Source organism: Protopterus annectens, chromosome 8.part0, assembly GCF_019279795.1.
Source record: "Protopterus annectens isolate FY-2018-M chromosome 8.part0, PAN1.0, whole genome shotgun sequence".
Taxonomy (NCBI): domain Eukaryota; kingdom Metazoa; phylum Chordata; order Ceratodontiformes; family Protopteridae; genus Protopterus; species Protopterus annectens.
In genome coordinates this window covers 463,586,312-463,604,650 of record NC_056741.1, presented here as the reverse complement: position 1 = coordinate 463,604,650, position 18,339 = coordinate 463,586,312, and the positions used below count along the sequence as shown (strand labels likewise).

Genomic DNA, 18,339 nt, shown 5'->3' with positions numbered 1-18,339 from the left:
GCAGAAGTAGCCCAGTGAAATGCAGCACACAGGTTTATTCAATCAACACACCATTAGGATGAATTTTCATCCTAATGGTATGCTGACTCTGAATAAACCTGTGTGCTGCATTTCACTGGGCTACTTGTGCGGACTTTTACTGTTGTATGTCCTTTCTGGTAATTAAGGGCTGAAGCCCAGTTCTTCCCAGCAAGAGGTAAAATTAAGCCCATGCTTCACCATTGTATTTTGCTCCACCTTGTGTCCTCTTGTCTTGCCAATATCCAAAACGTGGCAGTGAGGAACAAGAACAAACATCTCTGCTGGTAACGTATTCTAGTTTTTCATTGCCATATTATTTTTATGAAAGAAGTATTTTTCTGCACAGAAAAAAAAACTTGCCTCCAATCTTTTGTGTTTCTACCAGTGGAAATGGTTGTAGGTAGTTTGATATTATTTTTTTCTGTTTTTCTTTTTGAAAATGATTTGATTGACTGAGACATACTGGCTAAACTTTTAGCTATTCTCTGCACTTAGAGACAATTGAAATATTTCTAAGGATAAAGACGTTAATATCGTGTACAATAGGCATTTAATTTGAATCCATAATTCAGCTGCCTCAACATCTCTTTTCTTTCCATTAGACATCTTCTGGTCTTCATTTCTTTCTACTTAATATCAGACAGCATGTCTCCAGCCCTTGATTAGAATGATATTATAATAAATGACTGTGATGAGATCGGATAGAACAGTCCTAGTGTCCTAATATCCTAACTGGCATTTAATTCATTAAATCACAGTGTGTATGTCTAAGGCCATATAGCCTACCTTTCATTGAATTTATTTGGCTTCAGGTTGCATGTTCCTAATTTAAGAGATATGAGTTTCAGGGTTGTATTTGAGATGCATCTCATACATCTTGTTATGTTTTCATTCATTAAATATTTTAGATGCTCTGTTGTTTTGCTAAGACTGTTCTACATTTGGAACTGCATTCCACTTTTGTTCACTGCCATAATAATAATAAAAACAGAACAGTTTATACTGAAAACCATAAAAAAATATTTTTTTCTAATATTTACATATCAGGATAACAGCCATGATAACATGGCAATCTAACAAAAACTAACTATATGGCTTACAATGGAGAGTCATGCAAAAGATTATGATTAAGGTAAGTGTTTGTTGGGGGAGCAATGTTTTATAGCTTTCAGGAGGTGACATAAAATGTAAGTGATCCACAGAGTGAAACTCAGTAGGACAGCCACTGTTTATTTCATCTAAAAAAAAATGGAAACTTCAGTTACATCCATTCTACCCCCACCCCCAAAGGATTACAAAGATTTGTTACACCTGATTTCTTTGAGGTGAAAACCTTCGTGAGAAAAAACATCTACAAACCTTTGTGAAATTAAAAAAAAAAATTACAATGCAGTTCCCCCATGAACCCTTGACTTACATGACACAGAGTAATCAGAATGGTGAAATCCCCACCTGTAAGTGCCTTTTGCTGTAGGTGTGGGGCAAGCCTCTCTGCACCTCCCATTTAGGGGCAAGCCCCCATAACCTTCAGACTTACACATACCAACTTCATGGTCACAGAAACATGAAGAAAGGAAAAATTTCCAAAACAAAGGAATTGTTGCTAGAGCGCACAAAGAAATTCCACTGGCAGTAGCTTCCTATGGAAAACAGCAACTATCATTCTGTTCTTTGGCCTCTTGTGATGCAATCGGTTATTAGTCAGAGACTTTGATCTTGGTCATTTATAGATATAAATTAAAATGTTATGCACTTCACCAAGTAAAGGGAAACGGTAGCCGTTAAAATAGTTTAAGTTATATTTTTGCCATTAATCGTTAACCTATTAGAGGACTTTAAATTTCTTATTTTATCTGATTATCAACTCTTCTGTAATATTTTCTAGTCTAATAACAGAAAAAGGTACAAAAATCACATTTCCTGTATTTTCTGTAATAAGAAGCGAAGCACTTATGCTAAAGCAGAAGTAGTGTGAGCACATTGTTTTAAATGTCTGGAAGAGTTATAAAAGCAAGCAGCATGCTCACAGGTTAAGCCATCTGCAATACATTAAGCACATCTTCTTTTTTCTTTACTGACCTCCCCAAAATACTCTAAATTTATTAACAAAAGAATCTCCAACTTTCTGCATGTAAGATATATCTATATTCTGTGTCTTTTAATCTATCGATACACACACACACACACACACACACACACACACACACACACACACACACACACACACACACACACACACACACAACACATACATGACAGTATGCCCTACATGAAGAAACTTTCACAAAAGTACATTCTGGTGGAAGCAAACCATCAAATTCCAAACTAATTAATAATCAACAATGTACAAAAACAGTTAAATTGCCCAAAATACCCATGATCTAAGTTACTAGGAAAATAATTTATTATTTTTACATGTAACATATATCTCAAGTCTCTTCTTATTTTAACCTTATTATAGACACACACACACACACACACACACACACACACACACACACACACACACACACACACACACACACGCACATACACACACACACACACACACACACACACACACACACACACACACACACACACACACACACACACACACACATACACACCTATGTTAATTATATATATTTATGCAATATATTACTTTCTACACCTCATTGGTCTTATATTGGGTGGGGTAGCAAATGATCAAGTTTATCTTGGTGACACTGAACACCTTAGTTGGCATTTTCCATAGCAAAATCAGTGCGGGTACTCTTTCTAACTATGCATGGCAGTGATTCTATTCTTTTGGGAGATTTCTTCCTTTGTTCTTGTTGCAATGGTGGATATGGTATATATAAGTTCAGGGGTGTTTTGCTTACCACACCACATGGAGGATGCAGAGAGACTTGCCCCACTCCAAAAATATGTTCCACTTTTTGGGGGGGTGAGATTTGTATAAAGATATTTGCAAGCTTCCTATTAGTACTTGGACATCGTGAGAGATTCACATATTGCCTCTGAAATGCTATGTGTTTCAGCATACTAGCTAATAAATATGCAGTAACACAAAATGTCTTTACTAAAACACTTAGACCAACATGCTACTAACTTTAGACATGTTCCATCCCTTAGTTCATAAGTATAGCATATGGGTGTTTCTGGCTGAGTTATGTGAACACCTGCTGTAGGTCTTTAACTTTGTTGCAGTTAAACAATAATTCAGTTCTGAAAGCCAAGTAGTCTACATATGAGAAGACAATCTAAAGCTGACTTGGAGTGGCTAGTAAAATAGACACAAAGTACACTCTCAATCCATTACAAGGCAGAAGAGTTAGAAGTGGAACTAGAAAGAATGTTACAAAATAGATATGGTAATGTTTCATCAAGAGTTAGGTTCATTGCCTCAAAGAAACCTGTAATTGAAATTTGTTACCTTGCTTGTAACAGTGGCATTGGAATCCTTCCTTACAGGAGTATTGGTGACTTGTACTGCTAAATAATTATTGTCAATCAGAGGCCATGCTCCTTTAATTTTACACGTCTGGAACTCATTGTAAAATGTCCGCATGTGAGGGTCCCCAAAAACCCCACAGTATACATAACTAGTGTTCTTTCCATGTTTAAAGTGAAAGTTCCTCTCATAGTTGCAGACATCTGGTAGTTCTAATCCCTCACGGTTTGGCAATGGTGGCCGCAGTCGTGGAGGAGAGACAGGCCCATCCTTAGAGCAGTTGTGCTGGCTCATAAGATCCTCAATTCCATGGACAGCAGAATGGTAGGTTAAGTCTCCACGACAGGTATGGGATGTCTTACGGGTGCAGCTGGAGTAGGAGCGTAGAGCATTGCAGTAAGCAGCATTCTTACTCGATCCTCTCAGATTCAGTGTTGCTGCTACAAAACCAGAGTTACATCTCAGTATCTTGCACTGGGAGCTCACTGCAAGGTATCAGAAAAGAAAAATCAGAAAAAACAAATTGCTAAAATTGAGTCAAAATATTAGCAGCAGAATGTTGTGAACTTGCTATTAGTTGCAATTTTTTTGTATGAAATAATAATCAACGTGCTTTCAAACTGATGATATACCAAACCATTACAATTAATAACATTTTTGCATTTGCAAATCCTGCGAGTTTCTATATTGTTTATCTACTTGGATTCAGTTTTGATCAGTAAAATTATAAATGAGAATACAAATCATGTAGACAATAAGAACAATCTATAAAGTATGTTTTTCATTTGTATTGTTCAGACTAGAAGGTATTAGACAGTATGAAATATCATGTAGCATGTGTCATTGCAAATACAAAGCACAGCAGGTACTATCTTACTGTTTTTTAATAACAGATCCTAAAAAACTGGAAGTGATACATGGAATAAACAAGCAACACTTTCTTATTTATTTTATTAAAATGTGTACAGAGGAAAATGTATACTGCATATAAAGATCACTTGGTCTGCAGTATCTATTAGTTTCCTAGTCAGTTGACTAAGCTATTAATGCTAATTAATGAATCACATTTTTCTCTAACTTCCCACTACAAATTTTTTGTTATTTCAAAGAATTTTTAAATTTGTCCACTGCTTTCTAGGAGCAGCTTCTCCACATAATTTTTGTATCTCTTTAACTGTGAAAAAGTGCATGGTTGCATCATTCCTGAACTGTTTCCTTATTCAAACTGTCCCTTTGTCCTTGTACATCCCTTTTTTATTATACATTTTATCTGCTATCATTGATCCATCTTATATACATGAACATTTCTGTCTTCCTTCTGCATGAAACTATTGGAGCAGGTCATTTAAATGTAAAAAAAAACTTCCCAAGAAGTAGCTAGTCAATTTATGCTCAATCATTTCCCCATTTATTGAGTGACAACATATAGCACTAGACTTTACAATATTGCATGGAAAGGAACAAAATCTACATACAAGACTTGGCTTGTTTCTTTTTATCCAAGATTGGCAGTCTTGGATCTGGTACATATAGGTAGCAGGGTAGTGTACACTGTCTTTCACAAAGAGGGAGCAGAAGGCATGCAACACAATAACAATGCTTAATTTGTGCAGGGAGTCTTGTCTTACAGAAAAACGTTTTTTTTTTTTTTACAAAATATCCTCAGGCTTAATGAAAAACAACAGTTAATGAATTGGGTTGCTAGACACACTGGTTTTCGGCACTTTTCATGAATTTATGGGAATTCATCTGCTTAACCTCAATGAGCTTGGGCACAATGGTTTTGCTGTCAAAAAGATGTCAAGATATGAAGTTACGGGGGCCTAGATGGCCAAATGGGAGCAGTGAATTTTGAGAGCTCCATAAACTAGTGTAATAATATAGGAAATGTTATTATTTTCAAGTTTAAAACATCAGAAATCTATAGGTAAACTACTAAACTACATAAATATCAATTTTGGTGGAGATATACAAAAATTTTCATGTCAAGTAACTTGTTGAGTAACTGAATTTGAGCAACTCAAGGAATTCTCATCCAGATACTGCTTTGAAAAAAGAACTGCAACTGGGGGGGCAGAGCCTAGATGGTCAACTGAGAGCAGTGAATTTTGAGAGCTCCATAAACTAGTATAATAATATAGGAACATTTTATTATTTTTAAGTTTAAAATGTCAGAAAGCTATAGATAAACTACTAAACTACATAAATATTAATTTTGGTGGAGATATACAGAAAATTTCCTGTCAAGTAACTTGGAGATATATTGAGTAACTGAATATGAACAACTCAAGGAATTCTCATCCAGATGCTGCTTTGAAAAAAGAACTGCAATTGATGACATCTACCTTACAGGAACTATATTTGAAGATGGATGGTTTGAAAATGACTTAGAAACCTAAAATTAAATTCTCAAAAACAGACTGATACTCTTAAGGAACTATTACAGCACACCATACAAAAATACCAAATACAGAGACTTCTCTAAATGACATTGAAGGGAGACTCAAAGAGGAAGAATTCCAAAAAGAATTTCTGCTTAAACAGAATACATGGCTGCTTAACAAAATAGATGACTTGGAAAACAGGGAAAGGAAAAACAACTTTAAGGATCTCTGGTCTACCTGAAAACACTGAAGGTAAATACATTATTTCATTCTTAACAACCTAGATTCCTGAATTTTTAGACTTGAAAGAGGGGCTTTCATTTGGAATTGAAAGGGCGCATTGAGTACTGAGGAAACTTGCTTCTAACTCAACAAATACTCCACCTAGATCCATAGTTATAAAATGTCTTTCATTTATGGACAAGGAACTAATATTAAAATCTGTTTGGAGAAAATCACCCTTAAAATACAACCAAAGCCTGTTAAGGTTTTGCAATGATTATTCTTCCAGAATACTAGAACAAAGGAAAAAAGTCTGGCCAGTAATAAAACTGTTGAAACAAAACAACATTAAAGCACAGCAGGCCTTTTCAGCCAAGATAAAAATACTTTTTGCCAATGAGATGAGAACTTTTGATGACTTAGAAGAAGCTACTATATTCATCAAAAACAACAACATATTGTCTATCCCAGAAGAAATGGAATGGATGGCGCCTACTCTTAAAAGAATAAAAGAAAAAAAATCCTTGGACTGATGCTAGAAAGAAGAAACTAAAAACTGATTCCAAGATAGCTCTCCCAAAAAAATAACTCTTACAACTATATCTCTCAAAGTATCAAATGATATGGTACATCACTTGTCATCTGTTTTTATTTAAAAAATAGGGTTTCTTAAACAACTGAGAAAAAGTAATGATTTATTCAGAATGTTCAGAGTCCAATAATTCTTCACAAACAAAGGTAGGTCAAGATGGGTTACTATTTACATTATATATAAGCCAAACAAAGCAACGTATAATACAAATATAGAAGTTTCTGTTCCCCTACTTGAACTCAATGAATACTTATCTTGTTCATTTTTCATTGTTTTTTTTTATAATAATTTAAGTAATTAGCCTTTGTTGAAGATTGGGTGTCGAGCTGGCACCTCGGTGTTTCATAAAAATCTACTGCCAATCATTAGTGGACCGGAGTTCCGCTGTGGCGACCCCTTACTGGGAAAAAGCCGAAAGACAAACAACAATTAACTAATTCAACAAGGTACCATTCATCAGAGTTCAGACTCAAATGCAACAAATTAGCATCATATATAATAGCAGTAAGAGTAGAGTGTTTTGAAAAAAAATGCTGTCATGGAGACTAATGTCTTATTCAGTTAAAGTATGATTTAGAAATGTCATGTATATCCTGGTTAAATAATAGTGGCAAGCTCTTAGTACAAATGTCATCATTATTCTGTCTAAATATAGTTAATATCAATTATGGCAGGTATCACAGATATGAGTGCTGTTTGATGAATCCTGATATGGTGTGTGTGGATGTAGCTGTGTCTGGCAGCTAGTACAAATGTCATTATTATTCTGTCTAAACATAGTTAATATGAATTATGGCATGTATCATGGCTTCGAGTATTGTTTTATTAAGCCTGACATGGTGTATGTGGATGTAGCTGTGTCTGGCAGCTGTTGTATGTTGCCTTTTTTATCTCTGGGAAGCTGTGGGCTGTTGCTTGTGATCGAGGTTTACTGATGCTTGTGTATTAGGAAGAGACATTTGGTGTTTTAGCCTGGATCCAGGGGAAGAGGGGATAAAACTATGATTTGGGATATTTTGGCAGAGAACAGTTTGTTTATACATCTGCTGAGTGAGAAGTAGGAAGGCTGGAAGAATGTGTTATATCTTGTTGTGGCGGCTTGTTGGGAGTTTTTTTTTTATCTGTTTGCTCTCTGTTCTTTTCTGATTGCTGCCTCACTGAAAGGGAGGGAATATAGGCTTGAAGTTGTAGTAAAGTGAAGTTTGCTTCAGGTGCATTGCAAGCCTCTGGTATGCAGTACACAGACACACTAACAGATGCAGATGCTCCAAGGTTGCTATGATAATGGAGACAGAGTGACGATAATGCTTAATGGCTTTGAGGAGCCTCCAAGATGATTCTCAACAATGAAGGTTTTGGTTTAAAAAAAAATATATATATATATTATAAAGTTGTTGTTTTAAAACACATGTACACATATTGATGGTCTCCCAACACTTCGTTTAGCTCATTAAGTTATTCTTGATAAAAAAAAATATAATAATAAAATGTATTTTGGTCCAAACACATTACGGATATTAAGCACATTAAATAAATAAATAAACACACAATAGTTATATAATGTATGATTTTAGTAAAACTAGACATAAAATATATAATCGTCCTATATGATGAAGCAGTCTGCTGAATTTAGATATTAAAGCCAGGATTTAATAACATGGGCTTGTGTATAATAACACTACTGTTTTAACTTGTCATGAATGACATACACTACATTGAACATCAAGGGGAAGCATGATGATTTTCTTATATAAGTAAATATGCTTAAGAAGTCTTGTAATTGCTTTAACTTGAATTGTAGTTTTTGCAACCCATCTTGATCATATATAACACTTAAGCGGTTACTAAGGTAATTAATGTTTATACATGACATCAAACTGACAAAGTTGTTCAAGAGAAACAATAGAAGCCTGAACTTGAACTGTCACATTATGTAACAATCATATTATGAACAAATAGTATTAAATTGATAATAGACACTCAGTTTAATAACATGGGCTTGAGTATAATAACACTACTGTTTTAACTTGTCATAAATGGCATACACTGTACTGAACATCAAGGGGAAGCATGATTTCCTTATATAAGTAAATGTGGATAACAAGCAATGTAATTGCTTTAACTTGAATTGTGGTTTTGTAACCCATCTTGACCATATATAATACCTAAGCTGTTACCAAGGTAACTAATGTTTTATACATGACATCAAACTGACAAAGTTGTTCAAGGGAAACAATAGAAGCTTGAACTAGGAATGTCACAGAATGTAACAATCACAAATAGTATTAAATTGACAATAATCACTCAGTTTAACCTTTGCTGATTATACAAAATAGAATGTTGCCATTTAAAACAAAAAAAAACTTTTGGTATATGTCATAAAATGGCAATATATGAATATGGAAAGGGAACTTGTAATCATTAATCACAATAACTGAATTTGTTATTTTTAACCTATAATTTCACTCATTTTATAATAAGAAATGACAGATATGAAAATCCTTCTGTGTAGGAAATGGGGGGAAGAGGGATGCACTGATAATTAAAATGCACTAACTTTCATCAATGTTCACATAAAACAAAATTGATGCTTTAAGTAAGTTAGTAACAAACAAAGTGATACTTAAATGCTGGAAAACAATGAAATATAACTTTTGATATATCCAGTAAAATACATTGTACTATAAACATTAGGTATAAATATTATTACCATCTATTTATATTAAGTAATAAGTTTTGAAAGACTTCATCAATAAGGGTGAACATGTTAAATAACTGTGTGCTATAATCTTGTATTGAGGTTTTATATATGATACATTCTACTTTACTATGACTGAATTGTTTGTCATCTATCTTTCATGTAAATATTAATTGCTTATACAATAAGTAGACATTTATATTGTATTAGAATTCTGTCGAATCTACAATAGTACTATCATCATCATCATCTTCTTTCTGCTGTTCCCATTAGGGGTCACCACAGCAGATCACCTGTTTCCATTTCTTCCTGTCCTCTGTATCTTGCTCTGTCACACCAACCACCTGCATGTCCTCTCTCACCACATCCATAAACCTTATCATAGGCCTTCCTCTTTTCCTGTTACCTGGTAGCTTCATCCTTAGCATCTTTTTCCCAATATACTCAGCATCCCTCCTCAGCACATGTCCAAACCAACGTAATAGTGCCTCTCTGGCTTTGTCTCCAAATCTTTCAACCTGGGCTGACCCTCTAATATACTTATTCCTAATCTTGTCCACCCTCGTCACACCCAGTGCAAATCTTAACATCTTTAATTCTGCCACATCCAGCTCAAACTCCTGCCTTTTTGTCAATGCCACTGTCTCCAACCCATATAACATAGCTGGCCTCACTACCCTCTTGTAGACCTTCCCTTTCACTCTTACAGGTACTCGTCTGTCACAAATCACTCCTGACACTCTTCTCCACCCACTCCATCCCACCTGTACTCTCTTCTTCACCTCTCTTCCACACTCACCGTTACTCTGAACTATTGACCCCAAGTATTTAAACTCATCCACCTTCACCACCTCTACTCCTTGCATCCGCACCATTCCTCTATCCTCCTTCTTATTCACACACATATATTCTGTCTTATTCCTGCTGACCTTCATTCCTCTTCTCTCTAGAGCATATCTCCATCTCTCCAGGGTCACCTCCACCTGTTAACTACTCTCAATACAGATCACAATGTCATCTGCAAACATCATAGTCCATGGGGACTCCTGTCTGATCTCGTCTGTCAACCTGTCCATCACCATTGCAAATAAGAAAGGGCTCAGAGCTGATCCTTGATGCAACCCCACCTCCACCTTAAATGCATCTGTCACTCCCACCGCAGACCTCACCGCTGTCACACTACTCTCGTACATATCCTGTACCACTTACATACTTCTCTGACACTCCTGACTTCCTCAAACAATACCTCAACTCCTCTCTAGGCACCCTGCCATATGCTTTCTCTAAGTATATAAAAACACAATGCAACTCCTTCTGACATTCTCTGTACTTTTCCATCAACACTCTCAGAGCAAACATCGCATCTGTAGTGCTCTTTCCCGGCATGAAACCATACTGCTGATCACTAATCATCACGTCCCTTCTTAACCTTGCTTCCACTACTCTTTCCCACAACTTCATGCTGTGACCGATCAATTTAATCCCTCTGTAGTTACTACAGCTCTTCACATCACCCTTATTCTTAAACATTGGTACCAAAAACACTTTTTTTTCCATTCCTCAGGCATCCTCTCACTTTCCAAGATTTCATTAAACAGCCTTTCCATTCTTCATTCTCTTCATAGCTATCCTTACTTCCTCATTGATAATCCATTGTACTTCAAGATTCACTATCCCTACATCATCCAACCTTTTCTCCCTCTTATTCTCTTCATTGATCAACCCCTCAAAGTACTCTTTCCATCTCCCAACACACTCTCCTCACTTGTGAGTATGTTTCCCTCATTATCCTTTATCACCTTTACCTGCTGCACATCTTTCCTAGCTCGGTCCCTCTGTCTAGCCAATTGGTACAGGTCCTTTTCTGCCTCCTTAGTGTCCAACCTTTCATACAACTCTTTATATGCCTTATCCTTAGCCTTCGCCACCTCTCTCTTTGCCATACACCTCATCTCCTTATACTCCTGTCTACTTTCTTCATCTCCCTGACAATCCCACTTAGTCTTTGCCAACCTCTTTCTCTGTATACTCTCCTGTACTTCCTCATTCCACCACCATGGCTCCTTGTCATCCTTCCTCTGTCCAGATGTGATACCAAGCACCTTTCTAGCTTTCTCCCTTACTAGCTCTGCTGTAGTTACCCAGCTTTTTGGTAACTCTTCACTGCCACCCAGTGTCTATCTTAACTCATCCCTGAACTCCACCTCACAATTACCCTTTTTCAATTTCCACCATTTGATCCTTGGTGCTGCCCTCACACTCCTCCTCCTCTTAATCACCAACATCATCCTACAAACCACCATCCTATGCTGCCTAACTACACTTTCTCCGGTCACCACTTTACAGTTTCCAATCTCCTTCAAACTGGCCCTCCTACATAAGATATAATCCACCTGTGTGCATCTTCCTCCACTCTTGTATGTCACCCTATGCTCCTTCCTCTTGTTAAAATATGTGTTCACCACAGCCATGTCCATCATTTTCCCAAAATCCACTACCATCTGACCTTCTACATTCCTTTTTGTTTAACACCATACCTACCTATCACTTCCTCATCCCCTCTGTTCCCTTCACCAACATGCCCATTGAAATCTGCTCCAATCACCACTCTCTCACCCTTGGGTACAGTCATCACCACTTCATCCAATTCACTCCAAAATTTTTCTTTCTCATCCATTGCACACCCAACTTGTGGAGCATATGCACTAACAACATTCATCATTACACCATCAATTTTCAGCTTCATAAACATTACTCTATCTGACACTCTTTTCACCTCCAAAACATTATTAGCATACTGTTCCTTCAGAATAACTCCTACGTCATTTCTCCTTCCATCCACACCATGATAAAACTGTTCAAAATAATATAAATTTTGCTCATTCCTATTACAAATATTCTCCATATGATAATTCAATTTATGGAGTTCAGATGTTCTGGATTGTCAAGGTATGAGTGATAATCTGATGGATTTAGGTTTATCCATCATATTAGGAATGATTTTCATTCCATGGCTACTGCGGATCTTAGTTTTCTTAAAATTTATTAATTTAAATTTATTTCACAAAAACATTTTTATTATGCCTGACCAAAACATTACTTTACTGGTAAACAATCAAAGTACAAAAATGATAATTTCCTTTAAAAGCTCAAACATATACTTTATAGTTATCAGAGGAAAATGTCTAATAGTCACAATAAAGCAAAAAATACATAGTCTAAATAACCTAAGATGGATTTAACTTTATTATCTTTAAATACCAATGGTTTAAAGAATCCTAGCACGAGATCAAATCTACTGAAATATTTAAAATTGAAAAAAGCACAAATTGTCTTCTTTCAAGAAACTCATTTCAAAACAAATGACAATTACAAATGGAATCCTAAGGAATATATGATATTGGCACAATCCACTTATAAGACAAAGACAAAAGGGGTAACAATTTTATGGAAAACAAATGTGATTAACCCAGAAATCATTTATAAGTATGAAGATAAAGAAGGCCTTATGGCATTAGTAATAGTTAAATATAATAACAGAATATGGACCCTAGCCAATCTATACTGGTTCTCCAGCATTGGAACAGGAGTTGTTAAAAACAGTTGGATTTCATTTCCAATAATTATAAAGGCAACTTAATATTAAGAGGAGATTTTAACTGTATATCTGATATTTCTTAAGCTACAAATAAAAGACCGCTGTGTACATCTGCTGTATCAAAAGCATTAAACAAGTGGGTAGAATCATTTCATCTTGTAGATACTTTCAAATTTAAATAAGATAAATCTTTGTTGTTCTCCCATCAAGATCGCAGATTTGGTACCCAAACTAGAATAGATAAAATATTTGCTGCCCATGACTTACACTCTAAAATCATTAATTTCTCAATCACTCCCTGCCCATTTTCAGACCACAATTCATTGATACTAATACTTCAAAATGGGTACAAACATTAATCTTTAACTGCAGAATTCCAGCATATATACTAAAATTAATGAGTTCAAACCCTGGTTATTATCTGCATTACAGTTCTTCTTAGATATTAATTACACCACAGAGATAAATAAAATAATGATATGGGACTCATTAAAAGCTTACACATATGGTAAAACCCTAACTTGGTTTAAAAAAATCAGAGAATGGGATTCTGAATTATTAGAACTACAATCCAAACTTTTGTCAGTAAAAGCTGAAAAAAATCAATATCATTTGGAGATGAGAAAGAAAGTAGACGTATTAAACAATGAATACAATGAAATTCTAACACATAAAACTAGTTTAGCTTAAAAAAACTAAAAATGAATACCTTGGTTAGTTCTCCCAGATATCTACATAATTTATCCACAAGAATCAAAATACAATCAAAAGCTAATAACATTAAAAGTATCTTCCATGAAAATAAAGGGAACATTGTCTCAGATACAGGTGAAATTATTGATGCCTATAGAAATCACTATATGGAACATTTCCAAAAAGAAAATATATATGTATTGATCAATTAAATCTAGATGAAAAATATTCTAATATAAAAAATACCAGAAAAATTTAAACTAGATCTGCAAGCACCCATATCCTACAAAGAAATTACAGATACAATAAAAGAGGGTAAAAATAATAAAGCTCTAGGTATAGATGGCATAATTATGGAAATATATTAACTTTTTCCTTCAAAGATATTATCCCTCTTTCATAAAACTCTATTAGAAATTCAGTCACAAGCTTTACTACCACCTTCTTGGAGATATTCCTTAATCACACTAATCCTAAAGGAAAACAAATCCCCAAACCTCTGTACTTCATATAGCCCTATATCATTATTAAATAATGACTATATATTTATGACAATATTAACTAACAGAATGAAAATACCACTATCCAAAACAATAAATAATGATCAAACTGGATTTATATATCATAGACACACATGACAATATTAAAAGGATCATTTCTGTTATAGATTATGTTAATAAAGAAAATAAAGAAACACTCATAACTGGCTTAGCTATAGAGAAAGCCTTTGATTCCTTAAATTTGGATTATTTATTCAAAATCCTAATGCTATTTGAATTTTCTGCATCCTTTGTTCATCTCCTAAAGAATATATATATATATATATATATATATATATATATATATATATATATATATATATATATATATATATATACAAAGGGTCTATATCACATAGTCGAAGTTCCGTAACTCTGAACACCTAATGGTCGAACCATTATGTTCGAAGTTATGGAACTTCGACTACATAAAAAAATAAATAAATAACATACAACAAAATAAATTGTTGTAAGAAGGGGCAAGCCCCCCTCCACCCCCCCACATGGGAGGCTGCACCCCCCACACTCCCTGCTACTTAAATATACCAACTCTGAGATCGCAACACATTGAACATAATGGAAATCTCCGCTTATGGAGATTTCCATTCAAACGGGCAAACTTTTACAAATTCGAACTTATGGTCTTGTCCATATATGGTTCTAATTTGTAAAATTTCGACTATGTGATAGGAACCCATATTCAAATAATTTAGCATATGTCAAGTTAGGTCATTTTACCTCTGAAGCTATACATATAACAAAAGGCACTAAACAAGGATGTCCTATGTCACAAATTCTATTTGCTCTGGTTATTGAAATATTGGCAGATTCAATTTATAACAATATAAAAATCAAAGGAATAGATGTCTTATGAACAGTATATGATTCTAAAGTAATGGTATTTGCTGATGACATATTACTAACATTATCTAATACAAAAGAGACATTAGAAGAATTAGATATATTAATTGATAAATTTCACATGACATCAGGACTCCATTTCAATAAATCAAAATCAATTTTTTATTTTTAAATAAAAATAAAGAACTGCAGACTAAGGATGATCACATAATAGAAAAACAAGAATCTACCTTAAATATCTAGGAATTGAGTTATGCAAGGATAATAATGAATTAGTCTCAAAAAAGTACAATAATATCAATACAATTAAAATCTCTGTGAAAAAATGGAACAAAATAATATTAACATTTGACGATAGACTACAGCTAATAAAAATGGTTTTACTGCCCAAGATCCTATATATAGCCTTGGCACTACAACTGTTACCAGAAAGGAATATACTTAAAGAAATATATTCCTGCCTAATAAAACTTTTATTGTTTCCCAAAAGAAACCGAATAGCTTTAATACATAATATCAGATCATGGAAACGGGGAGGATTAAACTTTACTGATATAGAAACATATATAAAAGCATCAATATCTAAAACAATCTCAGATCGGATAAGTCCAAATTACTCTGCAAATTTGAAAGAATTACTAACTGCAATATCAATAAATTAACTTAATTTACAAAAAAATTAAAAATAAAAGATAAAAACAATTTGCCATGGCATATATTATGTATTAGTATGCAATATAACATAACTAAACCTGCTAAAATTCATATGATTAATTATTACACTGACTCATTTAGGAAAATTATTAATGCAAATATAGATTTAAAAATCTGGTTTGATCTTTTAACACCATTTATAGTCACAAAGAACGTTCTACATAAAATATATAGAGAAATTATTAATTCCTGGGAACAAAAAGGATTTGTTTGTTGGCTCCAATGTATCAATGTATCAAAAAACTAAAAGTTTTAGATATGCTAGTAATAAAAACAATATACAAAATTCCACAACAGGACTGGCTATCTTTATAGAGTATTCTGTCATATTTGCAAGATTTAAGTAGAATAATTAACAATTCTTCATTTAAAAAAATACCTAAATTTACGAAATACATATATGAAATAATATATAATGACTTTGACATGGGAAACAGTATTTCAAAATTTTACAAAATATTGATAAACTATAAAACAGCAGCCAAAACCTCATATTGGAAATATATATATCAAAAGGGCACTCAATACAGTTAACTGAAGATATTAAAACCGATATCTTATTATCAATAAAATATACATCCTTTACACAATACTGGAAAGTTTTTAATTGGAAATGCTTGAACAGAGCATTCTTAACCCCAGACAGAATCAGTAAAATTAGTTCTTCCATAAAAGGAATATGTTGGAGATGTGAGCAAGTACACAATGCAGATTGGAACCACATTTTCTTTGATTGTGTTAAAATTAAGCCATTTTGGAATGGTATTAAAAACTTTCTACAATGAATCATTTTATTTAAATAAAGCTCTTGTATTATTAAATGTGAATGGTGATCCTCATTTGAATAGGTCAAACAAGTATCTAGTATGGACTATACTTGCAATTTCAAGGAAGTGTATAACAAGAAGACGGAATACAAACACAATACCAACTTTGGAAGACTTCTACACCTTACTGAAGACCACAGCATTATTGAAAATTAAAATTAAAGACCTAAGCATTTATCCAAAGCCATTTATTGGCAACCCTTGGGGAAAAGTCTTATCGTTGATTGACACTATACAATAATTGATCAGACATGCTGATAATGGATTGGGCATACTTATAAAGCAACTGTATACATTAAGATCTGTTATAGTGTCAGGCTAATGTAAATAGTCTACATAATTATTTAAGATGTCATGTATAAATACTATGGCATTCATTCAAATGTATTTGAAAAAAAAAATTGAGAACAGATATGAGGTTACTTTACAGCCTGTTAGTATCACTTATGATGTCAGCCTCTACACTATTTTGGTTATCAGTCCCTACACTACTTTGGTTATTAGTCCCTATTCAGTCCCTACACTATTTTGGTTATCAGTCCCTATATTATTTTGGGTATCAGTCCCTACACTATTTTGGTTGTATGTCTATGAATGGTCTCTCTCCAGCCTGTATTGTTGTGGTGTGGTGTGGTGAGGTGAGATCTAAGGAGCAGGGTACTGCCACTTCATGGAATGTAACCATGAACCCAATGTTTCATATCACTTTTTGCTGTTATTTTTTTCAGTTTCATTGCCTTGAACTCCTGCCATCTATTGTAACATCCTCTAAGTCAATTTTCATTCCTTTTCTTTTAATACCTTGTCATCCACATCTCTCTTCTTCTAGCAGACTTTCATTCTTTAAGCTTTATTGACAATTCCTTTACATGCAGTCTAATCTACATAATTTGAGATGTCTCATCCAATCTTACAAAATCTTTTCCTTTCAAATTTATTTTCCTTATCAGTATAACTGCATTTTCTTTTCTTTTTACCTACACAGTAATTCTCTTATAAAGTCATTGAAGACAGACATCTAGAATGACTAATGTACTCATTTGTAGCACAGGGCTGTGTGAAATGTCTTGATAAAATATATGAAGACCAAATCCATATCTATTCACTCATCTAATAATTTGGTTACTCTGTTAAAGAAATGATTAAGAGTAATTTTATATAGCCTTTCCAACTATGAATCCATGCACTGTTCTACATGCCACATCAGCTTCTGAGTAATCTGATATGGCCTTTCCCACTATGAATACATGCACCATTCTATATCCCACACCAGCTTCTGTGTAATCTGATAAGTTCTTTCTTTTTAAGCAAAATGTTTTATTGAACAATATAAATCAATAAAAGGATTACAATCTTATATATTAACTTTACTTTAATAAATAAAACATATACTTCATTAACAATAAAAAACAATAACATCAACTATTTACAAGGTGTCTACATATGGTTTCACTTCAGAATTTCAAACTACTGAAATATCGAAATTCAGTAGCTCGAGACCAAAGTGTCAAAACTGTACTCGCATGAAATTGCAAAATGCCGAATCTGGAAATGATGAATGTGGAAATGTTGAATCTGCTGTTATGGAGGTGTGTACGTGATGTGGGATTCCCTATGTTTGTAATGTGTGGTGTGGTATGTAGATGTAGCTGGAGGTTCAGGTAAGTGATGTTTTACTAGGGGTTTTGGCTAGGGATTTTAGTGTGTGTGAGTGTGTTTGGAGTTTTGAGGTGTGGTTTAGGGTAGGTGGGTAC

The 18,339-nt window shown here is 34.1% G+C and overlaps 1 protein-coding gene across 3 annotated transcripts in view; it reads right to left on the bottom strand.

The window, feature by feature from the left end:
• The window catches only part of HJV (hemojuvelin BMP co-receptor), a 464,608-nt gene that overhangs the window by 161,174 nt on the left and 285,095 nt on the right, over positions 1–18,339 (bottom strand). For all 3 annotated transcript variants that reach the window (XM_044079987.1, XM_044079988.1, XM_044079990.1), the window contains exon 5: positions 3,440–3,942. In XM_044079987.1, the coding sequence (XP_043935922.1) occupies positions 3,440–3,942 (503 nt within the window). The remainder of the gene's footprint in view (positions 1–3,439; positions 3,943–18,339) is intronic.